This window comes from Neolamprologus multifasciatus, chromosome 17 (assembly GCF_963576455.1).
Source record: "Neolamprologus multifasciatus chromosome 17, fNeoMul1.2, whole genome shotgun sequence".
Taxonomy (NCBI): Eukaryota; Metazoa; Chordata; class Actinopteri; order Cichliformes; family Cichlidae; genus Neolamprologus; species Neolamprologus multifasciatus.
In genome coordinates this window covers 11441904-11463093 of record NC_140455.1, presented here as the reverse complement: position 1 = coordinate 11463093, position 21190 = coordinate 11441904, and the positions used below count along the sequence as shown (strand labels likewise).

Below are 21190 nucleotides of genomic sequence, written 5' to 3'. Positions count from 1 at the left end.
ACCATAACAACAGCCACTTGGCTGCATCCTCAAAAAATCACTTTGGGCTGGTATTCTGTATTCAAGGATAGATACATGGATGATTGATTATTGCTTGAAGTCAGAAAAAGTTCTGAAGGAGATGCTTGGAGACGTGAAGTAGGAGGAAATTGCGGCAGAGGACTCGTCAGAGCCACAAATCAAGTCGTGTGGGGGACTTTGATTTCCATCTAAACAATTCAGGGCAGCGTTTCATAAGATTCCAACCTTCCACTGGTTTGAATTTACTGGGTTTAGTTTTATTTGATAAAGAAAACATTTACTAATTTACAAGCTTAGCAATCCCTGGGCACCTTATATGGTAATGACCATCCAGAGACTGAAGAGTAGACTAAAATGCTCAGATGTTTTGGAAACAATAGAAACAGGGTCAGCTATGAGACAGTACCTTATCCGAGTCTCAGTTGCGTCACACAGTAATTCAAGGTCTGTGTGTAATTTGCTGAAATTTGTAGCGGCACATTTTGTCCCATATTGACAGTTGGATGACAATGAGAAGTGGAGTGGGTTGAGTTCAATAGGGTCAGCCGGTTTAGTGCTGCACTGCCGTTTCTCGGAGTTTGACTAAGTTGGTTGTTGTTTTTATACTTGATCAGAACTGTCAAGATTACTGACAGTTCTGATCTACAGTAATAGGAAAAACTGAAGTTCTCAGTGCTATAAAATGATCTTCTAAGGTAGTGAGAAAAGTAGTGAGGAAGTCAAAATGTAAACAAATGTGTTTGATATGGTTCATATTCTGCACAGTGATACTTTTTATAGAGCCTGTAAACACCCCTTTCTGTGGCATTTAATGTGCAAAAGCACAACAGCACTACAGGAATAGTAAGCTTCTCCTCTTCTGTCTTAGATAATTAGAGTCCCACTTCTGATAAGGTTGGAGATTGCATAAGCATAGTGGTGTGTGAACACCTTTTAAAAACTACTTACGCCGACACACACACCTAATAACGGGTGATTAAACAAAACAAACAGACCAGATAAAAACATGCCCTTTCTGGTTAAAGAGAGTTTATACACTTTTATGGTGGTAAGATATTTACCAATAACTGACAGCAGTGAAAGAAATCAACAGCTAAACTAAAGCATCTTTACCAGATGAAAAATTATAAGTAAAAGACCTGCATGCAAAACCTAAACTAAAAGCATTCCTGTGTCTCTTTTTGAATTTGCTCTCTGACCTGCTCTCTACCTGTCCTTCATAGAATGTTTTAGGATTAGGTTTATTATAATGACTTCACAAGGTTAACCTGCTGCTTTCTACAGTGCTTTATTAAACCACATGTATTCTTTGACTTTGACTGAGCTCAGAGACTCAGAAAATGAAAAAAACTGAAGAAGTTTAAAAGACAGAGAATGTTGACTCTAAACTTGCGCAAGTAATTTGACGAATGGAATCAGGGTTGTGTAATTATCAAAACAATGTTTTTTTCTCACATGTACTGTCTCTGGAGAGACATGCCGAGTTTCATATTGAACTCCCCTGCTCATTTCAAACTCTTGCTCTTGTCATTGTGGGAGGTGGTCTTCCCTTCTCGGTGATCTCAGATGTTTTTCTTGCCATAATGCTAAAACAGTTAATACACTCACACATCTTGAGGAAAATGATTTGCAATGTATCCACTGTGATAAAAAACTACAGTATAAAATGAACATGAGGAATATAATAGCTGATCTGAGCCTTGCTAACAATAGTTCAGGGCTGGCTTTTGTCAGCAGGACATGGCCACACCTACTATAATGAAAGAACTTAGATGTGAAAGCTAAACATACTTTAAGAGAGAAAAAACCTAACTGAAGTGAAAAGAAGGCACTATATTACAGAATGAATGCATGATGAATGATACAGTAATCAGAGATCCACCACAGAACAGCATCCTTTCCTATAGGTTGCTTTCACTTCTTTGTCACGGTAACTTATCTCTATTTTTACCTGTAACTAGCTAAGCATTGGCAGCATTTCCTGTTGTTCTGACTACGTGTCCATGTGGATATGTGCTATATGATCCCTGACTGTAGACTTCCACAGAGCTAATGGCACAGTCAAACCACCACTGAGAACCCAGAAAGTGAAACTCTGAGTATTGTTTTGTATTTTCAATTATAAACCAAATCCTGAAATGAGAAACCCGATGAGGACAATTAGAATTACACAAAGAGACAGTTATTCATTTATGGAAGAATGGGAAAACAGCATAATTAATTTTCAGACTGATTCATTTTCAGGCTGTAAACTCTTCAAAACAACAGCTCCAAGGTAGTCATCATGTCGTGACACGAGTTGCTTAGCTAAGTAGAGAGAAAAGACTCTGATTAGCAGTAAGCCAACAAAAAGGAGACAAACAGTCACAATGGCTGCAGTGTTCATTGGAGCTAGCCTCAGAGAGTGCCTATTAACAACGCATCGGATTAAGTCCCATATTGATGCTTTTAAGAGATCTACTGTAAATAAATCTCTAATGGCCAAATTGTTGGAATGAAACCATTACTGTTTTCTGTAACACATAATAAACTGTCACTCAGGATGCTTATTACTGTATATTATAAATGTTATAACATTAGTGTCTGGTAGGAGGTTGTGGCTTACACCCTTTTTGATACAAGTGTCTTGTTGGACTGATCTACTGCAAAACATTCAAGGCAATTATTGATTTGATGAGATTATAATTGAATCCTGAAATCATCTAATTTACTGAAATGTGTTTATTGCACGCATCACATTATTAATAATGCTATGTAGCACATAATTCTCTTTTGGTACAGTAGTATAAAAATGGTTGTTAGTGCTTGAATATAAACACTGGCTGCTGTAAGCTGAGTTGACAGTAGGTCTAGCAACAAAGGTCACTTGTTCCAACAATGACCTCACAGAATGCATTGAAAACAACAATTTCCAGGTCTGGATTTTCTTCCACGTGATGTATGACTTCACCAGTTTCTCTAATGCCTTAAATCCCTCAGTGGAAAACACCTTTTATTGTGGTTCCCATCTGTTGTAAATGTTCCCCTATTTTCTTTCCCTCTGTTCCTCCCTCTCCGTTGTCCCTTTCTAACTGTCTTACACTCCCCCACCCCACCCCTCGCCCGTCTGGTGGGATTGTCAGTCCATTTTGGAGGTATAAAACCACTGCTGGGGGTGGAGACAACCACAGCTTGCTGTGTGATTCTGAAGGACTCTTGCAAAAACACCACTGCTCACAACTGTGTGGTTGCCTCTCTGTTGTCATTTAAAACAACAGAACTGACTTTGGATTTTTAGATTTTTAACCTTCCATCATGTGCAAAGGACTTGCAACACTGCCTGCGACATGCTTGAAAAGGTAAGTGCAATATTCCTTGAACAACAGGTGGATAAAAACATTCATTCAGAAAAAAAGAAAGACAGAAAGAGAAAAAACATTGTTTATGAATATGATGTGTGTACATGTAAAAAATGAAAGAGCTGTTATTTTACAGCAGCAACTCAAAATCTCAATTTAAATATGGAAAAAGAGGAACTAGCTGACAAGCTGTTAACCACTTGTTTACATAGATAAAGGAAGTCTCTGCGCAGGTATCACTAATGGAAACACATTGACATTTTCTGAAATGCATTTTGCTCACGGTCCTCTCGTTCTGCCTCTCCACAGTGCCAAAGACATCAAGCACAAAATAAGCTTCTTACTCCAGAAGCCAGAACCTCAAGCAGCAGATCAGAAGCAGATGAAAGAAAAATCAACCACGGCTGCTTCAAAAAGGTTAGAGGAACAAGCCTCTCTCAGCTGAATTTGCTGTTTAAAAGATGTGTTCTATGCCCTAAGTTGCACATCGAGCCTCCTTCGAAAGAGAGAATTTTTATGATGAAAACTAAAACCAAGCCTGCCACACATGCTGCCTTAAAAAGTATATTGCGTTTCCAATCTCAAGGAGTTGAAACTGCTTAAAAATGTGATGGCAGTGTCTGTTTAAGATCAGTCTCCTTCAGACTGATGCAGAGCTACATTAAGTTTATTTTCGACTTTAAACTCAGCGACTAGTGCCTAACACGGTACAGATAAGAAAATCCTGGCTCATGCTTCAATTCAAGTTGCAGACCCTTAATATTGATGTGCCTCTAAATGAATCACTGAAACTTGCGGGACATCTCTGTTATCTGAGGCTTTTTGGGAAAAAGATAGGGAGGTGATTAGAAAATAGATGGATGGATCTTTCCACGTAGAAGATGAGCTCACTTTGACGCAATAGGCTGAAGAACCATTTCATTTCATGGAAAATAAATGATTTTGTACTTTTTTTTTTTTTTTAAATATATTGGACCAGTGGCATAGCCAGTGCCTCCTGTAATTGGACATAGATGTGATGACTTGTGTGGCTAACAGTCATTAAGCTTTTATAGTTGATAAATTCTGCATAAATTCTGAAATCGAATTATGTTACTGAAGAGCACAATCTATCAGATTTCTCTACACTTCCAGAGCACGTCTTCCCACGGGAAGCCTGTTAGTGTTCTTTATGAGAACGTTTGCATTGACCCTGCTCGCATTGACCTTTGCCTTTTAGCAGCATCCCGAGACAGTTATGGATGATCAATATTCAGTTTTCCTGCTATAATTGCACAGCAGCAATATCAATCACTATGCACAACACAAAGACTCGATGTGGCGCTTATATAACGTTGCGTATAATGCAAATTATGATTCTAAATGCTGACTATATTAGTCTTTTATAACTGAAAATGATCATTTTACTATAGTCCGGGCTTGCTGCTGTCAGATGACGTGCGTTGGCATGATTTGATTTGCTGTCATTTTGATAATTGAATTGCTGCGACTGGGATTTGAATGTGTTGTTCTATATACAGCAAAAGATATCTCATACAGATATCTTTGTTTTGCTATGTTGTTAAGAGATGTTTGGTGGCTACTTCACCTTTTTGGAGAAAGTACTACAAAACGACTAGATTAGAGACGAGGTGAAAATGTCCATATGTACTTTATGTAAAAATGTTTTTCTGTGCAACCTTACTTAAAATGGCATTGATCGTTTGTGTTTTAGGGTGCCTAATACAGCTGAGGTGGAGAAATGGAAGGAGTCTTTCAGCCATGTGCTGAACAGTGAAGGTAAGTGTTACATTAGTTTCACACATAAAAGACTGGATCTGAATCAGAACAAGTCAGATGAGGCTTTTAATCCAAAGCTAGCTGGAAGAACTTCTGACTTTGTCATCCCAATAATAATAATGCCATCAGCTGTCCGACAGAAGCTTCACTCATTTGTTCTCAACAAAATGTGCCTGTGACTTTATATATTTAATCATTTTCATGTAGTACAATACAGCTGTAATCATGGGAAATACTGGCTTTAGCATATCACTCTAAGGGTTGACAGTAAGGCTTTGCTAATCCCAAAAGTGATGCTGAAAATCAAGCTGCAGAGTTGAAATAAACGCAGCGTAGCAGATGGTTGGGTTTGGCTAATTAAGTATCATCACTGTGCTCATTACTGCTGTTAAAAGAAAGTTAAGGGGACTTGGCTGGGACACACAAACACGCAAATGGAGCACACACACACACACACACACACACACACACACACACACACACACACACACACACACATATACACACACACACACACACACTCAAGCATTTTCCAGCAGATTCTCATGCTCTAGCTTTTGCTACGTGTCACGAGGCACTACTAGAGGGCCTCTCAGGGCTCGCTGACCAGTGCAGCGTGTGCACGTGTGTGTTTGTCTCTGCGTGTGTCTGTGTGTGCGTGTGGATGTATAAGACCTCTGAGAATCATATTGTCTGCGTGTGCATGGGGAGCAACGGCCTTGCGGGAACCAGCGGAGTTCTGACCTGCGTCTTTCCATGACCTCCAACATAGTTATGGCATCCTTCTGCTGTCCCTATTACATCTGTCAGCTGCTACTGCTCCTTCATTTGTTTAACATATTAAGACCTCAAAGGTCTCCTCAAACTCTTCTTGTAGTCATGTTAGACATGTGAGACAAGATGTAGCTTTTTAATATAAAGTAAATCAGTGGCGTGTTCGTGTCATGCTACAAAGCAATGTAAAACTAGAGTCCAGCACTTGGACACGCTGCCAAAAAATAAGGCTGGTAAAATTCTTACCCAGCACTCAGAACTTATGTATTCATGATTCATTTTGTTCTGGCAACTAATGTGCAGTCGGGAGCTGATTAAAACTCCTATTGTGGAGGTGGCATAATTTTTGACTAAGTCTGGGCAGGTTCTGCTACCTGAAATTGGACTGCTCTAGCTAATTCTGCTGCATTATTCATCAGGCAGCCAGCCAAATTAGAAAATTTAGACTGGCTTTGATGAGTGCAAAGGCTGCCACACCATTATATTAGAGCATTTATTACACTCTGGTGAGGCTTATTCATTTTGCTTCAATAACCCACCGCTTTATCTTTTTGGCAATGCTTTACAATGACGACAATGTTTAAACCGAGACTTAATAAAACTTTGGTAAAGACTTATTTCACAATAAAAGAATAGTCTTTACTAATCATTTGTAGTGTTAAAATGTATGTTTATATAATTAAATTGCGCTGTGCCAAAATTTTGACCAAAATTGTATCTAAACCTAAAAAAAAAAACAAGGAAAGAAGAAATAAACATAAATAAACGAAATTAACCAGTTAGAGAAGCAGGACACAAGGTTCACACTAAATTACACAATCGCCATGTCACTGGCCTACTTACATGTGCTTTATACAAGTGTTACAAAGGTCATCTGTGAACATGATCTTGATGGTTACTGGAAAGTTCCAGCTGGTTTACAAACAATTTACCAACTAGTAAACAACATTATTAATTGTAATGTTATTAATTAATAGTTTATTAATAACGAATATATATTAACTAAAGTTATTAAGTTAAATAAATAAATGGACTATGTGGCTGTTGAGTACAGTTGGATCAAAAGAGACACATTTTTCTTTCTGTGTTTAGTGGGTCGCACAGTCTTCACCAGCTTCCTAAAGTCGGAGTTCAGTGAGGAAAACATGGACTTCTGGATGGCTTGCGAGGACTACACAAAGACTGCACCTACCAAGCTATCAACCAGAGCCAAGCAGATCTACCAGAAATATATTGGTGCAGATGCTCTTAATGAGGTAATCACAACACTACTGAAATAAAATGACAAACAAAATCAATTTGATTAATAAGAGTAAAATCCTTCAACATAAAAAGAAGATTACTTGCTGGGCAGGTAAAATATGACTCACCACACCCCAATACTATACCTGAACATTTACCTTCAAGTAAAAAAATAGTCCACCTTTACTTTAAGATATCTTTCTACGTTTTTCACGTCTTCATTTTGTTGATAAGCCCATGTGTTTCTCCTGCCTCGCATCAGCAATGATCTCTATTACCAAAAACAGTTGCTGTTTCTCTGTGGCAGCTTAAAAGTTTAGGCTCTCGATAAGTGAATACATTAGATCAGTACGTTTCACTTTTCTTTCGTTCTGTGACCTTTTAGGTAAACTTAGATGCAGCGACCAGAGAAAAAACAAGACAGAACGTCGAGAACGCCTGCCCTTCTTGTTTCGATGATGCCCAGAAGATGATCTACACACTGATGGAGAAAGACTCCTATAGGCGCTTTCTCAAATCCAAACTGATCCAGGATCTGTGCCAACAACAGAGCAACGCTGCTCAGGAGAAGAAAGAGAAGAGAAGCTGTGACATGGCTGACAGCAGTCAGTTGTTAGCTGGTGGTGCTTAGTCAGGGCGAAAGAAGGAAAAGCTCGAAGGAGGTGCCAAAGATCGACAGTCAGTTAGGGCTCACACTGGGGATGATAGGTTTGCTGGGGTGTCCAGGGTTTCTAGATAAGGAAGGAAGAATGGTTTTGAAGATGTCTGATGAAGGTTCATGTGAGGTAGTTTTTTTTCTTCTGTTTTTGATACTTGCTCTTTATTTCTGGGCTTATGTGGTCACTCTTGTAAATATTTAGGTGAAATGTTCTACAGACTGACTGAATGTTTATAAATGTAAATACATCATTGCATTGTGACGTTTTCCTTCTGGATTCTTTGCAAAACACAATCTGATCTCCAAGCTGTGACCAGGTTATCTTGATACTTAGAACAGAAAACTATTGAAAGCTACCTCCAGCCAACAGACACGAAAACTGGTGCCACTGGAACATTTTCTCAATGGAACGGCACAGATTACTAGTTTAGCTATGTACAGACTTGAATATTTAAATTAATACATCAAGCACTTTTTAAAATAATGCCCCAATTCCCTTCTGTATAGGAGTAGAGTCTCCAAGTTTAAATGTTGTACAATTTTATACAGTCATAAATGTAAAGTAATAATTGACCCTGGTACAGCTGGAACAACAATAAAGTAGCACGTATACTGTATTGATTGGCTTTGTTAGTTTCAGGTGTCACAACATGGTCACAGATTGGTTATTTTCCATCATGTTGACTTATGGCCTCACAATGTAGTGGTAATGGAAAAAAAGCTTTATATAGTCATTTGAAGTTCCAACTCACTATTTAACACCATATGTTTGTACAACAGCCCATGGTTGACACTGATGTCTGTTTATTCACGTGAGTAAAACCCGGTGTATATCTCAACACTTTATCATGGTAACAACTGCCTCTGCTGTTTAAACATCCTGACATGATCTCTGCACTGTGAAAACACCGACTGACTAGTTCTCGTGGGAATTTTAGGCATGTTTTAATATTAGTAGAAGTAGTAATTGTCATAGAGTCATGACGCAGTTATGTTAAATGAAGTAGGATATTTTTTTTAAAACATTTAGAAGTTGCGCTGTTTGGTTTCAGTGTTTAATGATGCACAGTATTTGATCATGTGTTCATTTTAACTGACCAAATTTTTGGTGGACACACATTCTACAATGTCTTATCTAAATGTATACTGTGATGATAAAAAACAACATATTATATGTAAAAGAACACGTGTCTTTGTCCTATTTCTGTATATGGCTACTCCCAAATGTGCTTAATGATGAAAATCTGTGATTGTATTCACATTTTTGTTTTTTGTGAGCTTTGGTGATGTCACCCGTGGAAAGTGTTGTGGAGTTGTACTGGCTTGCAGATGCTCTTTTAAAATGTAAAGCTGAGAGAAGGTGGCAGTAAAAATAATAGCTGTCCTCTGTACCTACTAGCTGATTAACACAAGTGGTGAAATTCTCCTGTAACTACAGGTAACAAGATGTGAAGTAAATAAATGTGGCATGAACAGTATGTTTGTGTGTGACATGTTGGAGGATAAGCTCAAACACACACTTCTTTGTTACACAGTTACACTTCTTATGACGCATCAACCATCAAACATATTGTGCCATATTAGCAAGTGGATCACCAAGGACATGATGATCGATTGATTATTAAAATGACATAATTTCAATTAATGCAATTTAATATTATTTCAGATTTATAGATACAGTTCACAATTCACAACAGTTCTCAAAAGACATTTAATGATTTAAGGTAACTCAAATATATAAGAAAAACTCAACAATCAGGTGATCCCCTCTGCTACTAGGTGGAGGAAGAAGTACTTAGAAAATCATCATATAAATGTAAGTTCATTTATGCTATTTTACTGAATCAAAGGAAGATTTTAATGAAGAGCAATGATTAAATTAATGTTTAAATAAAAATTGTGTTATGCAGCATTGGTTTTAAACTTGATAACATTTTATTTCATGTAGTGATCAACACACGTTGATGCCAGTTGACTCTTTCTGTTGTGATGTCTAAAAGAACGTTTCCATGACCTCATCGCATCTGTCCCTTCATAATCAGACAGTAATCATCTATAATCAGCAGGGAAAAGGTGGTCTCTTCTATATCTAGCATTGACTGCGTACAGTCTGCAGATTATAGATGATTATCAGAGGGTAACGTTATTATCGAATAATTACCAGAGAACATTTCACACATAGGAAAGGATTAGATTCATCAGGATTAGATCATTTTGTTATGAAAGCATAATTTACAGAGGTGTTTAATACACTGTTAATAATTTAATTTCTTCCATTTTATTACTAAACAGTTTAAATTTTAAACTTCAAAAACTTACAAGAAGCTAAAAATAACCTTCAGAGCTCAAGCTCCACTTTTCATACACTGGACCAACTTTTTGTTTGGATGTGCCTCATTGATGTGAACAGTGTTTACAGCATCTGTGTTCATACCCACTGCATAAAGATGCCTATTTAAGGGGATCATGAGCATGAGCAACTACACAGTAAATAACTGATCAAATTTAATCTGGGAATCTAACTCATACAGACAAGGAGACGGCAAAAATGCATAAATATTTGCTTTTGGGTAATTCTGTCTGCCTGCTTTGCTGCTTAGTAAGAGCACCAAAATAGAATATAAAGTGCCTTGATTCTTTAATAGAGGCAGAATCTCTAAAAATATTTGAATTAATACTTAAAGAGCATCCTTCCAAATGAGCTTCAAAGTGGGATTAGTGGTAGCAAGATCGAACTGTTGTTACGAGACTTATGTTGTTTAAAGTAAGATTCCTTCCTGTGGAAAGTTTCTGCAAACACAGAAAGAAAAGAATGCACACATAGTTGTGTCTGCACAGACACACATTCTCGTTTCTGTCTGATATACTGCTGTACGTCAGCCGCAACATGCAGGAATTCTGCAGCTCGAGTAAATCACAAGAAAGTGATAAATCCACTGGTGTGCTTGTGTGAATATTTCTCCGTCATCTAAAATGTATGGGAGTGAGAGAGGAGTTTGGAGAACAAGTGAGGACCAGGGATGAGGAATCTGGACAAACACACTTAGGGCTGGAGCTACAGTACCACTGGCTAACATTTTTCTGATTTCATTCAATACCAGTACTGGGGCACAGTGATGGAAAGGTCCAAACACGAGACAAATTAGTTCATTAATCAAGTATTTTTTCTGGTCACTCTGATGAATGATTTGAGGCGTTGTGAATTCCAGTCATGTACACATTTTATTTCTTTAGTTGTTCCAAGAACGATTCCTTCTTTATGCCATTTAATTATAAATACAACATAATATGGCTTTAGCTGTTGAACTGTTGAAATCAGCTCTTGAAACTTTGTTTTTTGTAGGCTGCTTTGGGAACATTGTATTAGTACTAATATAGGACTATTAAACATGTCATTCTCTTAAGAATGGTCAAAATAAATGAATACAAATTAAATCATCATAAAACCGTTTATGTTTAGTGGCCTACGATGGACAGGCGACCTGCCTGGGGTGATAGCTGGGCTAGGCTCCAGCATGTCTGGCACCCTGAATTGGAGAGATGGTTAAGAAGATGAATAGATGAACTGATGGATGTATTATGACAATTAACACAGAGCTCATTTGTCCCTCGTAAAATTTTAGGAATCTAAATATAGTGAGAAACGCTCTGCTGTCGCGAGGATCAAGATTGATAAGAATGACACGACTACATTTAAAAGGTAACTTGTAGTTAGCAAAATGAAAACTTTTAGCTGTGAAACTCTAAAATGCTTAGTAGAAAAACGTCTCTGGGTTTGTTTTTTAAAATCGTATTAATAGTTAAGTAATATCCATTTTACATAATGCCTATTGATTGTTGCTAATTTATGGTTAGGGAGTGAACATGTAATGCAGCTATAGCATAGAGGACAGTCTCTGAGCTAAGACAGCAAACAACTGTTTGCTAATGTTTTCATCACAATACAGTCTGACTAACTTTTACAACTGTGATTAAAATGATACAATTTGTTAATGAAAAAGCTTGACACGATTTGGTTTGTGAAGATGTAGCCATTGCTGTCACCAGCTTGACTAAGGATTGCACTGATTTTAGAGAGCATCTGTCTATGCAAGTCCGATTTTGGGAAGCACATTTCATTTGTCACTTTAGAACTACTGTAATAACTGGTCATCATCAGCTTATGAGGCTGGCTTTGAAACATGATCTCAATCAAAATTGCAAACTGTTTCTACATTTTCTATGACCATAATGTGCATATATGATGTGTTTCAAACTAGGTTGTTATTACATGAATTTGTTGTGTAGCCTATAAAGCTGGTCCACTGTTTAGGTTACATATTATATTAACAATTCATTTTATTTATTTATTCTTTACTCTGCACCTTAGTTCATATCCTCTCTTAAGTACCCTCACCTTTCTTTCTTTTATTTCTATTATTCATTATTTATATCCTTATTCATTAAAGAAGGAGTAACGTGAAATAAGGCAAATGCCCCCTGTCAAATCTGGCTGCCTGTCCAATCCATATGCTCTGTGGGAGTACACTTATACTCTCAGCATGAGCTGTTGAGCAAAACATTGGCCTTTCATTTTAGACCCACTGTCACTGTGGTAGAAATTGTAACCCTGCACAGTGACCTTTGAGGATAAATCTTAGCAGAAGTTTCAAAGGAAATGCTGCAGTGCAAAGGCAGCTTCATCGGAAATAAATGAGAAAACTCAGCCAGGAAACTGAAAACATTTTGGATTTTTGATCCTTTTCTGTTTTTGGTCCTTTGGCTTCACATCCTAGAATTAACTTACCCTAAGCGGTGAAGAGTGGTGTCTCTGCTTCTCATCCATTCAATCACCAAGTAAAGTTTGCAGCCTGTCATTGAAACTCACCCCTTATTTCCTCCAGTAAGATGTTTTCCCAATGATTCAAGGACTTATTTTGATGACTAATCTCAGCAGCTGATTAAAAACATCAGAATCAAAACAAACCTCCACATTTAAATGCTCATGTTTCAAGCAATACTTACTAAGCACACTATGAGAAAGTTATTAATAAAGACTATTCTTAATTAAATCCACCAGTCAGTCCTGAAATTATTTCTGTTACCAGATAATTCAGCAACTTCACATTAATCACATCACACCATTCACACCCTATGTTGAAACCTGGCCTCTTGTTGACAGTAAAAAATGCCCCAACCGTCTGCTAACTAGACATCAGACTTTCAATGGAAGACCACAAAAATTCACTGAAATGTCACAATTGTGTAACACTGATGAACAACGTGCAGATTTGGAAAAGTGTGTGCAAAGCCAGCTGTTGGCATAAACACTGTCAGTGGTTTGTTTTTGCTTGTTCTTCATGCTTGTTGACTCTGCTGGACAGCGTGGCAATAAATCTCCATGAGAAATGTTTAACATTTAGAAACATATTCTGAAAACTTTTAAATTACAACCCGATTGTTTATTGCTTGCTGAGAAGGACTATAAGCAATAAATACCCTCTAAGTCTATTTTTACTTGTTGGATTTCTACCAACATTTTCTCTGCGTTTTATTGTAAAAGAACAAGCAGAACATAAGATTGGTACTTTAACCTGGCAGTCTGGCTATCAAGTAATAAATGTGTTGTGAAACATTTGGGTCTAACTGTCTGCTTGGTATGTTCTTGATGGGAAACAATGCACACATTTCGATGATGTCACAAAGTAAAGAGCACTATTTTTGAGAACCTCTGCAGCACCAGGAGAATCTTTTCTGTCAGTCCACATGACATTTGCTGACATTTGCTGAGAGAACAACATATATGACTATAGGGTGTGTACCGCCTCCTTTTACATCACAGCAGCCACAGAGGTCATAGCATTAACAGCTGTGGTCCTGCTTTAGCCTGCAAATGTAGAAGGTATAATGCTGCTTGCTGCATTTCTCCACCATGCAGATTGGTATAAAGGTCAGGGATAAAACAAGTTAACTTGGCTTTTCTTAGTGCTATCAATAATCTTTCCAGGTAACAGACCAGCAACAGAAAAGAAAAACAGAGAAAATGGCTTTTCAGAAAAATACAGGGTAAGTGAAGCCCTGGTGGAAAGACAAACAGAAATGATTCGCTTTTCTTCCAGCCACAGTATACAGGCATTCTCACTGGTGTAAGAAAAGTAAATAAAGCACAATATAGCCTGGAGGAATTGGAAAAGGTTAATTGAAGGCAAAAGTAAGTCTTATACAAAATTGACATGTAGTTCAAAGGAAAATTTAAAAGAGGACATCACAAAGAAGAAAATGAGAGACACTTTTTAAAGCACAAAAAACCCTTTCAACAGCATGAAAACAAATATAATTAATTCAATGATTGAATGACTCTTCTATTGTTGTTGAATAGTTATGGTCACTGCTATGCCTTTAGTTTTCTAGTGTTCCTTTCTCTGCCAAGCTGTTTCCTGAGAGTTTCTTTGTTGGGATTTTTTCTTTTGTTTTGTCTCTTGAGTGCACATCTTTCTATTTCTCTATTTATTTTCTTGTACACTCAAATCTTTTGTCTTTTTCTGTTCATTTCCCTGTTGTGTTTAGATATGTGACCTGTACTTTTAAATCCTTTCAGGAAATATCATTTCCTCAGCACTTTTTCTGGATCTCAGTGGAAAACATCATAGTGCCAAGGAAAGCGAGATAAAGGAAAATCATAGAGCCTGGTGATCAGAATATTTGACTCTACGGAGCATGCCCTGGATTACTTTGTGATTTAAAAATTAAAGTTGCTGATGTGGTTGTAATGAAGGTGCAGCGTTGCCTTGATTGAAGAAAAAAAATGTCCATAAATCAAAAAACGGACATTGTTTTGGAAAAAATGACATAGGTTTATGTGATGGAATAATAGCTGTTCACTGACATTTACAACTACAGCACGTAATCGTATTTTACAAGGTTTATCACTTAAGGCTGACTCAAAAAGCACCCATAGACTCCCATGTCAAAATGGCTAACTTCAGGGTGTCAAAAAGCACATTTGAAGCCTGGTACCAGAAACATTTTTATTCTCCATGGCTTTTGTCATCCTTTTTAACGACTCTAGTGGACAGAGTGTGGACAGCATTACTAAGCAGCATAGCAATGACATCAAACTCGTGAAAATTAGAATTTGTGCATGCTGTGTGGTCAAATGTTTGTGCCTGTTGGACACCTTTCCTCTCTTTGTTCTCATCACTGTTGGAGTCGTTACTCACAAAAATTAATAAATTAAAAGTAATTACACATATTACACAGAACTCTTCTTAAATGCAGTGGAGTACATAACTTAATTGCTCCCATGAGAGAATGATTAGTTATGCTACTCGTTGCCTTTCTTTTTCATCTCCTTATGTAAAATGACCTGAAAAATATTGTTTTATAATTACCAGTCAACAATATCAATCTGAGGCTGCAGCCCAAAAACCAACACAAATCCCTATCATAATGAGGACACGCATATGATCTTTCTCTTTGTAGTTGGGTGTGAGCACAAAGCCGACAGCACACAGCAAAGATCAAAACCTAGACTTTAATCTAATCATAATCAAGATGGGAGCTGCCAGAATTCTAATCTTCAGGCTCCAGAATGGAATTAAGAAAGTAGTGGGTAAAGTCACATTGTCTATGTCCATTTTTCTCATATAGTTTATTAATATTCCCTAGTAAAGGGTGTGATGGAAAGTTTGAGAAATAAATAAAAATAAAACAAGGACTAAATGTAGGCTACAAGTAGCATCTTTTGCACTTTCAAATTTAAAGAAACTGACACATTAATGAATCAATGAATACAAGTTACAAATATAACATAAATTAGTCTGAAATATGCCTTTATTTATTTTTTTTCATTAAGTGAATTTTGATGCTTTCTATCTTGAGTAAAAATGTAAATGACTGCTTTGTCCACATAGTATTTCCAAAGTGCAGTGTGGCTACTTTTACCTAAGTACAAAATCTGATGATTTATCCACCTCTGTGTACAGCACTTGTGTTTGTGTATGTTTCTCCACCTGCAGCTGTAATAACAGCCAGAGTCTGCTCAGGCTCAAACTCCCAGACCTGAGCAGAGCTTCACTCAGTGTTAATTTGCTTATCGCTGGATGTTCTCTCCTGCCTTTCTAACGGTAAGCAGCTGTGAGGCCTGCTAATTAAAACCTGAAAGGAGGGTCTCGTCCTCTAATGTGATCATACATGCAATGAAGCACGTACCCGCTGACACGTGCACACGCAACGCCACTAATCTCCATTGTTTGAGCACATGCACACACTGAGTACATAAACTATATACATTGCTTGGCCTGCATATCTGGTTCTCTGGTTTATAGGACAGTTTGGGTAATAAAGACAACAGGGCTAAAATTTATACTTGGGTTGTTTTTGAACTTTTTAATGCTTTTTTTTGTCCTCTTGCAGTTGGCAATAATAAAGCAATTCATTCACGCAATGTCTTCTTAGCAAAACTCACAGTTAAACTCCAGAATGAAAACTTTTTTTTAAATGACCTCTATACTATAAGTAACTCTGCCATAATTTCCACTCCCGCTCTATTAGTCTGTCGTACATTATGTCATAACTTCTACAAGAGCAGAGTTCCCTGTGAGAATGCTTATAGTGTTTTTTAGTCACTAAGCAGAAACTCCGCTGTACCTGCTTTACCATGCTTTGGTCTTCATGTGCTTTTTTGTGATATGACATAACTATAACACTTAATTTTAACACTGTGTTTTTGTATGTGTTTGCCACATTTGCAAACTGTTGTCCTGGGACAAAAAAAATAATCATATCTGTGGAAGATGCAGTCTAAAACTTTACAGGTGTCTAAGGCTTACAGCCGACATCAAAATAAAGAGCTCAGTTCAATAACGAGTGAGGTCTCAGAGCTCATTAGGGATAAAATCAACTGATGTCTGGTGAAAGCACATAATTTGAAACCATTTAGCATTATGGATACATTTGATAATAAATGTAATTAAAATTGACGATTGCTGCATTGCTTGTACTGTATCGGCAGTACACACAGGTAATTCCATGGATCCCTTTAATTGAAGTGCAGTAGCATTGATCTATCAAATAACACAAAACACAGTAAGAAGAGATTTTTTTATGTTTTCACTGCAAACAATCAGCCTGGCTTCTGCCGATGGGCCTCTTTTTTTGTTCTCTTTGGCCCTTCTAACTCAGATCAACATTTTAGAAATCACATTATCCAATATATTGTGTAATGCAGAGAGACTTGGGGAACACAAAGTGCAGTCTTAGCAGCAAATCAATTTATGTGTCCTCGCTGTTTGAGATAAAGGGAGGACTTGCGGTCTGATCTAACATGCTTTGTTGAGGTAAGGAAAGGAAAACGGCTTTTTTCTAAAACTAATGAAAACAGATCTTTCCCTCCAGTTATGCTACCATACATTTTAAAAGTGTCACACTCATTTGTCATTTGTTAGCTAATCCCATTATGCCACTGGACTGACTGCTCTGTCTTTTAATTTGGTGACTAAGTGATATAATTACTTTAACAGCAGTCTGGCAGTTATTGGAAACACATAGGGGCTGAGGCGAGTCATAAACCATAAAATGACATCTTTGCCAAGTTTGACACTTAAAAGATTTGCGATGATATATTTACTTACACAGGTAGGTGAGCCAGCTGGGATTTATACAATAAAGCAATTTTAAGGATCTAATCTAGACTAGCTTCTTTTCTTCATTGTCTTTGTAAGTGGAAGTGATAAACATAAAATGACTATTTGTGTACACTGTACATGTATGTGTCAGTGTAAACAGGAAGCAGAGGCTTGATTGTTTGTCATAAAGAGTTGAAGGACATATCGTAGCTGATTCTATCAGGAAATAATTGTGACATTGCTTCCAAAAGTAATGTCACAATTATTTCTGCTTATTAAATAGTGTTGATAGACTATTATCGGTTATGGTTACATATTAATGTTTCACACGTATCTCGCATAACATGTTTATTAAGCATAAATAACTAAATCTAAGTCAGATATTTCAGTGCACACAACAAAATAATTTAAAAAAAATCAATTTCTCTTACTTACTCTGATTTATTTACTTTCTCTAAGTCTGAATAATTCATCTTTGTCAGGAAATTAATCATTAAAAATGACCCAAAGAGGACTGAATTTGAGAGAGTGAATTTGGTTTTCAGGATATCACGCTCTTCAGCGTTGGGATGTATTTTGAGTTTGCAATCCAATAGGAATATCATATTACTGCAATACCCTAAATAGTACTGAGTTTGTACCCTGTCCTTATGAATTCTCCCTACTTCACTGACTGAAGTCCAAGAACAGTGATTAGGAAAAGATATAGTAATTTTTGGGACTTTTCCTATCTTCAACTTGCAAGACATTCTCTAAAAATCAGTTGGAATTGACCTAAAGGTCTGTTTGCATGTATACAACGGACAAAACAAAGCTTAAAAATACACCCATATGTATGTGGACACAGTTGGAGTGAATATTATACATCCTGTCAGCTTGATCTGACAGACACATGCAGCTGGGCAGGCAGGCAGCAGGTCAGGAGCTGATTAGCTGATAAGGAGCAGGTGTGAAGGCTAAACCTGTGATGGAGAGGGTGTCTGCTGGGCAGGTGTAACGTGACTGGAACTGGCAAATAAAAGACTTTCCCTCTTAACTATAGAGTGTCAATCCACATGTAGACACAGCTGTGAAGGCCACTCCACACTAAAGAGTTAGGTAGGATTCAAAAGGTATATCAATGTCCATGCTTGCCACTAGGCAAGAAACATCCGTCACCATGGATACTGATAGACTCTTTGCCCTCTTGATACGACGCGTTCTCATGCGTCATCTCCTTGTATATACAGAGATGACGCATTAAAAGTAAGTGGTTTCCAAGTTTCATGCACAGCTAAATTAATATTTCTGAAGCAGAAACATGCATATCTAATTATATGATATATATCATTCATTTTGTGAAACAAGTGCTTGCATTTCTGTTACCAGATTATGATATGTAGGTCAGTACCCCCACAGACTCCCTGTTACTGGAGTTCACTTGCACTCCACACCATCTGGTTTGGATTGATCTAGAAACATGGACAAACATGCAAATGGAATGGAAAGGAGACTGACTTGGGAGTTGCAATATTCATTCTTTTAAGATTATTTACAGCAAGTTTTTATTTCCTTTAATATGTGATATGTCTGTATTTCTTCTCCTTGACATCACTTAGCGCTCTCTTTTCAGAGGGCAGAATCTCTGTTTGGTCAATCAGTGATTTGGTTTTAATCAGGTTGTCTCTGGTTAATGATTTAAAGCAAAGGAGACTGTTATTCTGAAAGATCTATTTGAATCCTGAGTTTTGGATTATGTGGTTTTTATAGTTTAGCCTGTTTTGTAAACTTTTTCTCCAGATTATATATATATATATATATATATATATATATATATATATATATATATATATATATATTATTTTTTAATGATCTCACAGGTGGAGTAATGAATATGTTGTTTATCAAAAAGGAACAAGTCCAATCCAATCCAATCCAATTTTATTTATAAAGCACTTTAAAATACCCAGCACAGGAACAAAGTGCTGTACAGAAAATAAGTTAAAACAATAGAATAACAGAAAACAGCAAAAATAAATAAATAAAACACATAAAACATAAAATTAAAACAGCCCTATATTAAAACAAAAACAAGATAAAACAGCATCGAATCACCTAAAAACAACTAAAATAAAAAATAAAAATAAAAATAAAAACCAACATCTCACATGGTGTCAAAGGCCAGGGTAAAGAGGTGGGTTTTCAAGAGTGACTTAAAAACAGATAAAGAACTGGCCTGTCTGATCTCTAAAGGAAGCTCGTTCCACAGTTTTGGAGCTGCTACAGCAAAAGCACGATCACCTCTAAGTTTACGCCCAGTCCTGGGTACATGCAGGAGCAGCTGATCAGCTGACCTGAGAGAGCGGGTGGGTGTATAAGGCTGCAGCAGCTCAGAGAGATAAGATGGAGCGAGGCCATGGAGAGCTTTAAAAGCAAATAAAAGAATTTTAAAATGAATCCTAAAACAAACGGGCAGCCAGTGAAGTGAAGCTAAAACAGGGAAAATGTGCTCAAACTTTCGAGTGCCAGTTAAAAGCTGCGGCATTTTGCACCCTCTGTAGATGACTAATATATGACGTGCTGACCCCAATATAAAGTGCATTACAGTAATCCAGCCGAGTTGGAAAATTATACCAAGCAAATGTATTGCTGTATTTCTGTAACAAATAAGACTGAAGGCAGAACTCGTGTTGTTCACAAGTATGGAGACCATCTGGCCTTTAGACTGGTGACGTGCTGCGGTGCTACTCTACTACACGTGACAATTTTCATCTATTATACTACATCTCCTGTTTTCATGGAGATGTATTATAGCTGTACCTTGGAGTTCATATAGTGAGTAACTATGCAGAGAGTTTATTATGGCTGTTTTCTGCGCTGTGGTAAATCCACTCTGCTGCAGATCATGGGTTTTAACTCCTGTTGTGAGTTACTGATGTTCTAGTGTGTGATGAATCAGATGCATTTTAATTTGACCCAGCAGGCCAGAATGCAAACTGTTCTCAGCGGTGGCAGTCATCTGAGCTTTCCTGTATACATGCAAAGAACAACAGTTAGAAGGCTTCTCTAATTAACTCAGCTGCTTAAGATTTCTAATTTATATATCATAAAAGGAAATTTGGTTTCTGTATCCATAACTTTCTGGTGATATACACCTTTGCCCATATTATGCTTTTATTGTCTGTGGGCAAGTGTTTCAAATTGTGAGTGTTAAATGCGTGAGTTAGGGTTTCACCTCCAATACCTGTATAAAAGATTGCTGTGTAAATATAGTGTGCAAAAAAACAAAAACAGATCTTGTTTCAGATTAAGTACAGAGAAAAGAAATCCCTTGTAGAAATTTAGTTCTGCAGGTGTTTCAAAATCAAATGCCTGCAGAACTACAATCTCTATTCCAAAAAAGTAAACATAAGCAGAATATAATGATTTAAAAAATAAATAATCTAAAAAAAAATCAAAAAAAAAAATAGTGTCTCTTTTTGAGTTTGATGGCAACAACATGTCTCCAAAAAGTTGGGATGGTGTCAACAAAGAGCTGTAAAAGTAAGCAATATAAAAAGGAAACAGCTATTAGTACAAGTTAGGGCAGAAAAACTGCATCTTCAAATTGTGGAACATAATCAGAAAACATTTTCCTCAATATAAAATTGTGAAGACTTTCAATGTCTCATCACATACAGGACATAATGTCGTCATAAGAGTCAAAGAATCAAGAGAAATCCCTATGAGCAATAGACAAGGCCAGAAAGCATACTGGATGCCCGTGAGATTCCGGCTCTCAGACAGCACTGCAG

The 21190-nt window shown here is 37.1% G+C and overlaps 1 protein-coding gene across 1 annotated transcript; it reads left to right on the top strand.

The window, feature by feature from the left end:
* The first annotated feature begins 3050 nt into the window (after positions 1-3050).
* On the top strand, positions 3051-9693 carry rgs4 (regulator of G protein signaling 4). Its single transcript, XM_085138661.1, has 5 exons — positions 3051-3359; positions 3669-3776; positions 5074-5138; positions 7005-7168; positions 7540-9693. The coding sequence occupies exons 1-5, from the start codon at positions 3316-3318 to the stop codon at positions 7783-7785; spliced, it is 627 nt and encodes a 208-aa protein (XP_084994787.1). The 5' UTR covers positions 3051-3315; the 3' UTR covers positions 7786-9693.
* Positions 9694-21190: the final 11497 nt, after the last annotated feature.

Excerpts from the sequence above, each read along its gene's own strand:
- rgs4 (XM_085138661.1), top strand. The coding sequence starts at position 3,316 with ATGTGCAAAGGACTTGCAACACTGCCTGCGACATGCTTGAAAAG. Across the intron at positions 5,139-7,004 it reads CCATGTGCTGAACAGTGAAG|TGGGTCGCACAGTCTTCACC; the intron begins GTAAGTGTTACA and ends TTCTGTGTTTAG. Across the intron at positions 7,169-7,539 it reads GTGCAGATGCTCTTAATGAG|GTAAACTTAGATGCAGCGAC; the intron begins GTAATCACAACA and ends GTGACCTTTTAG.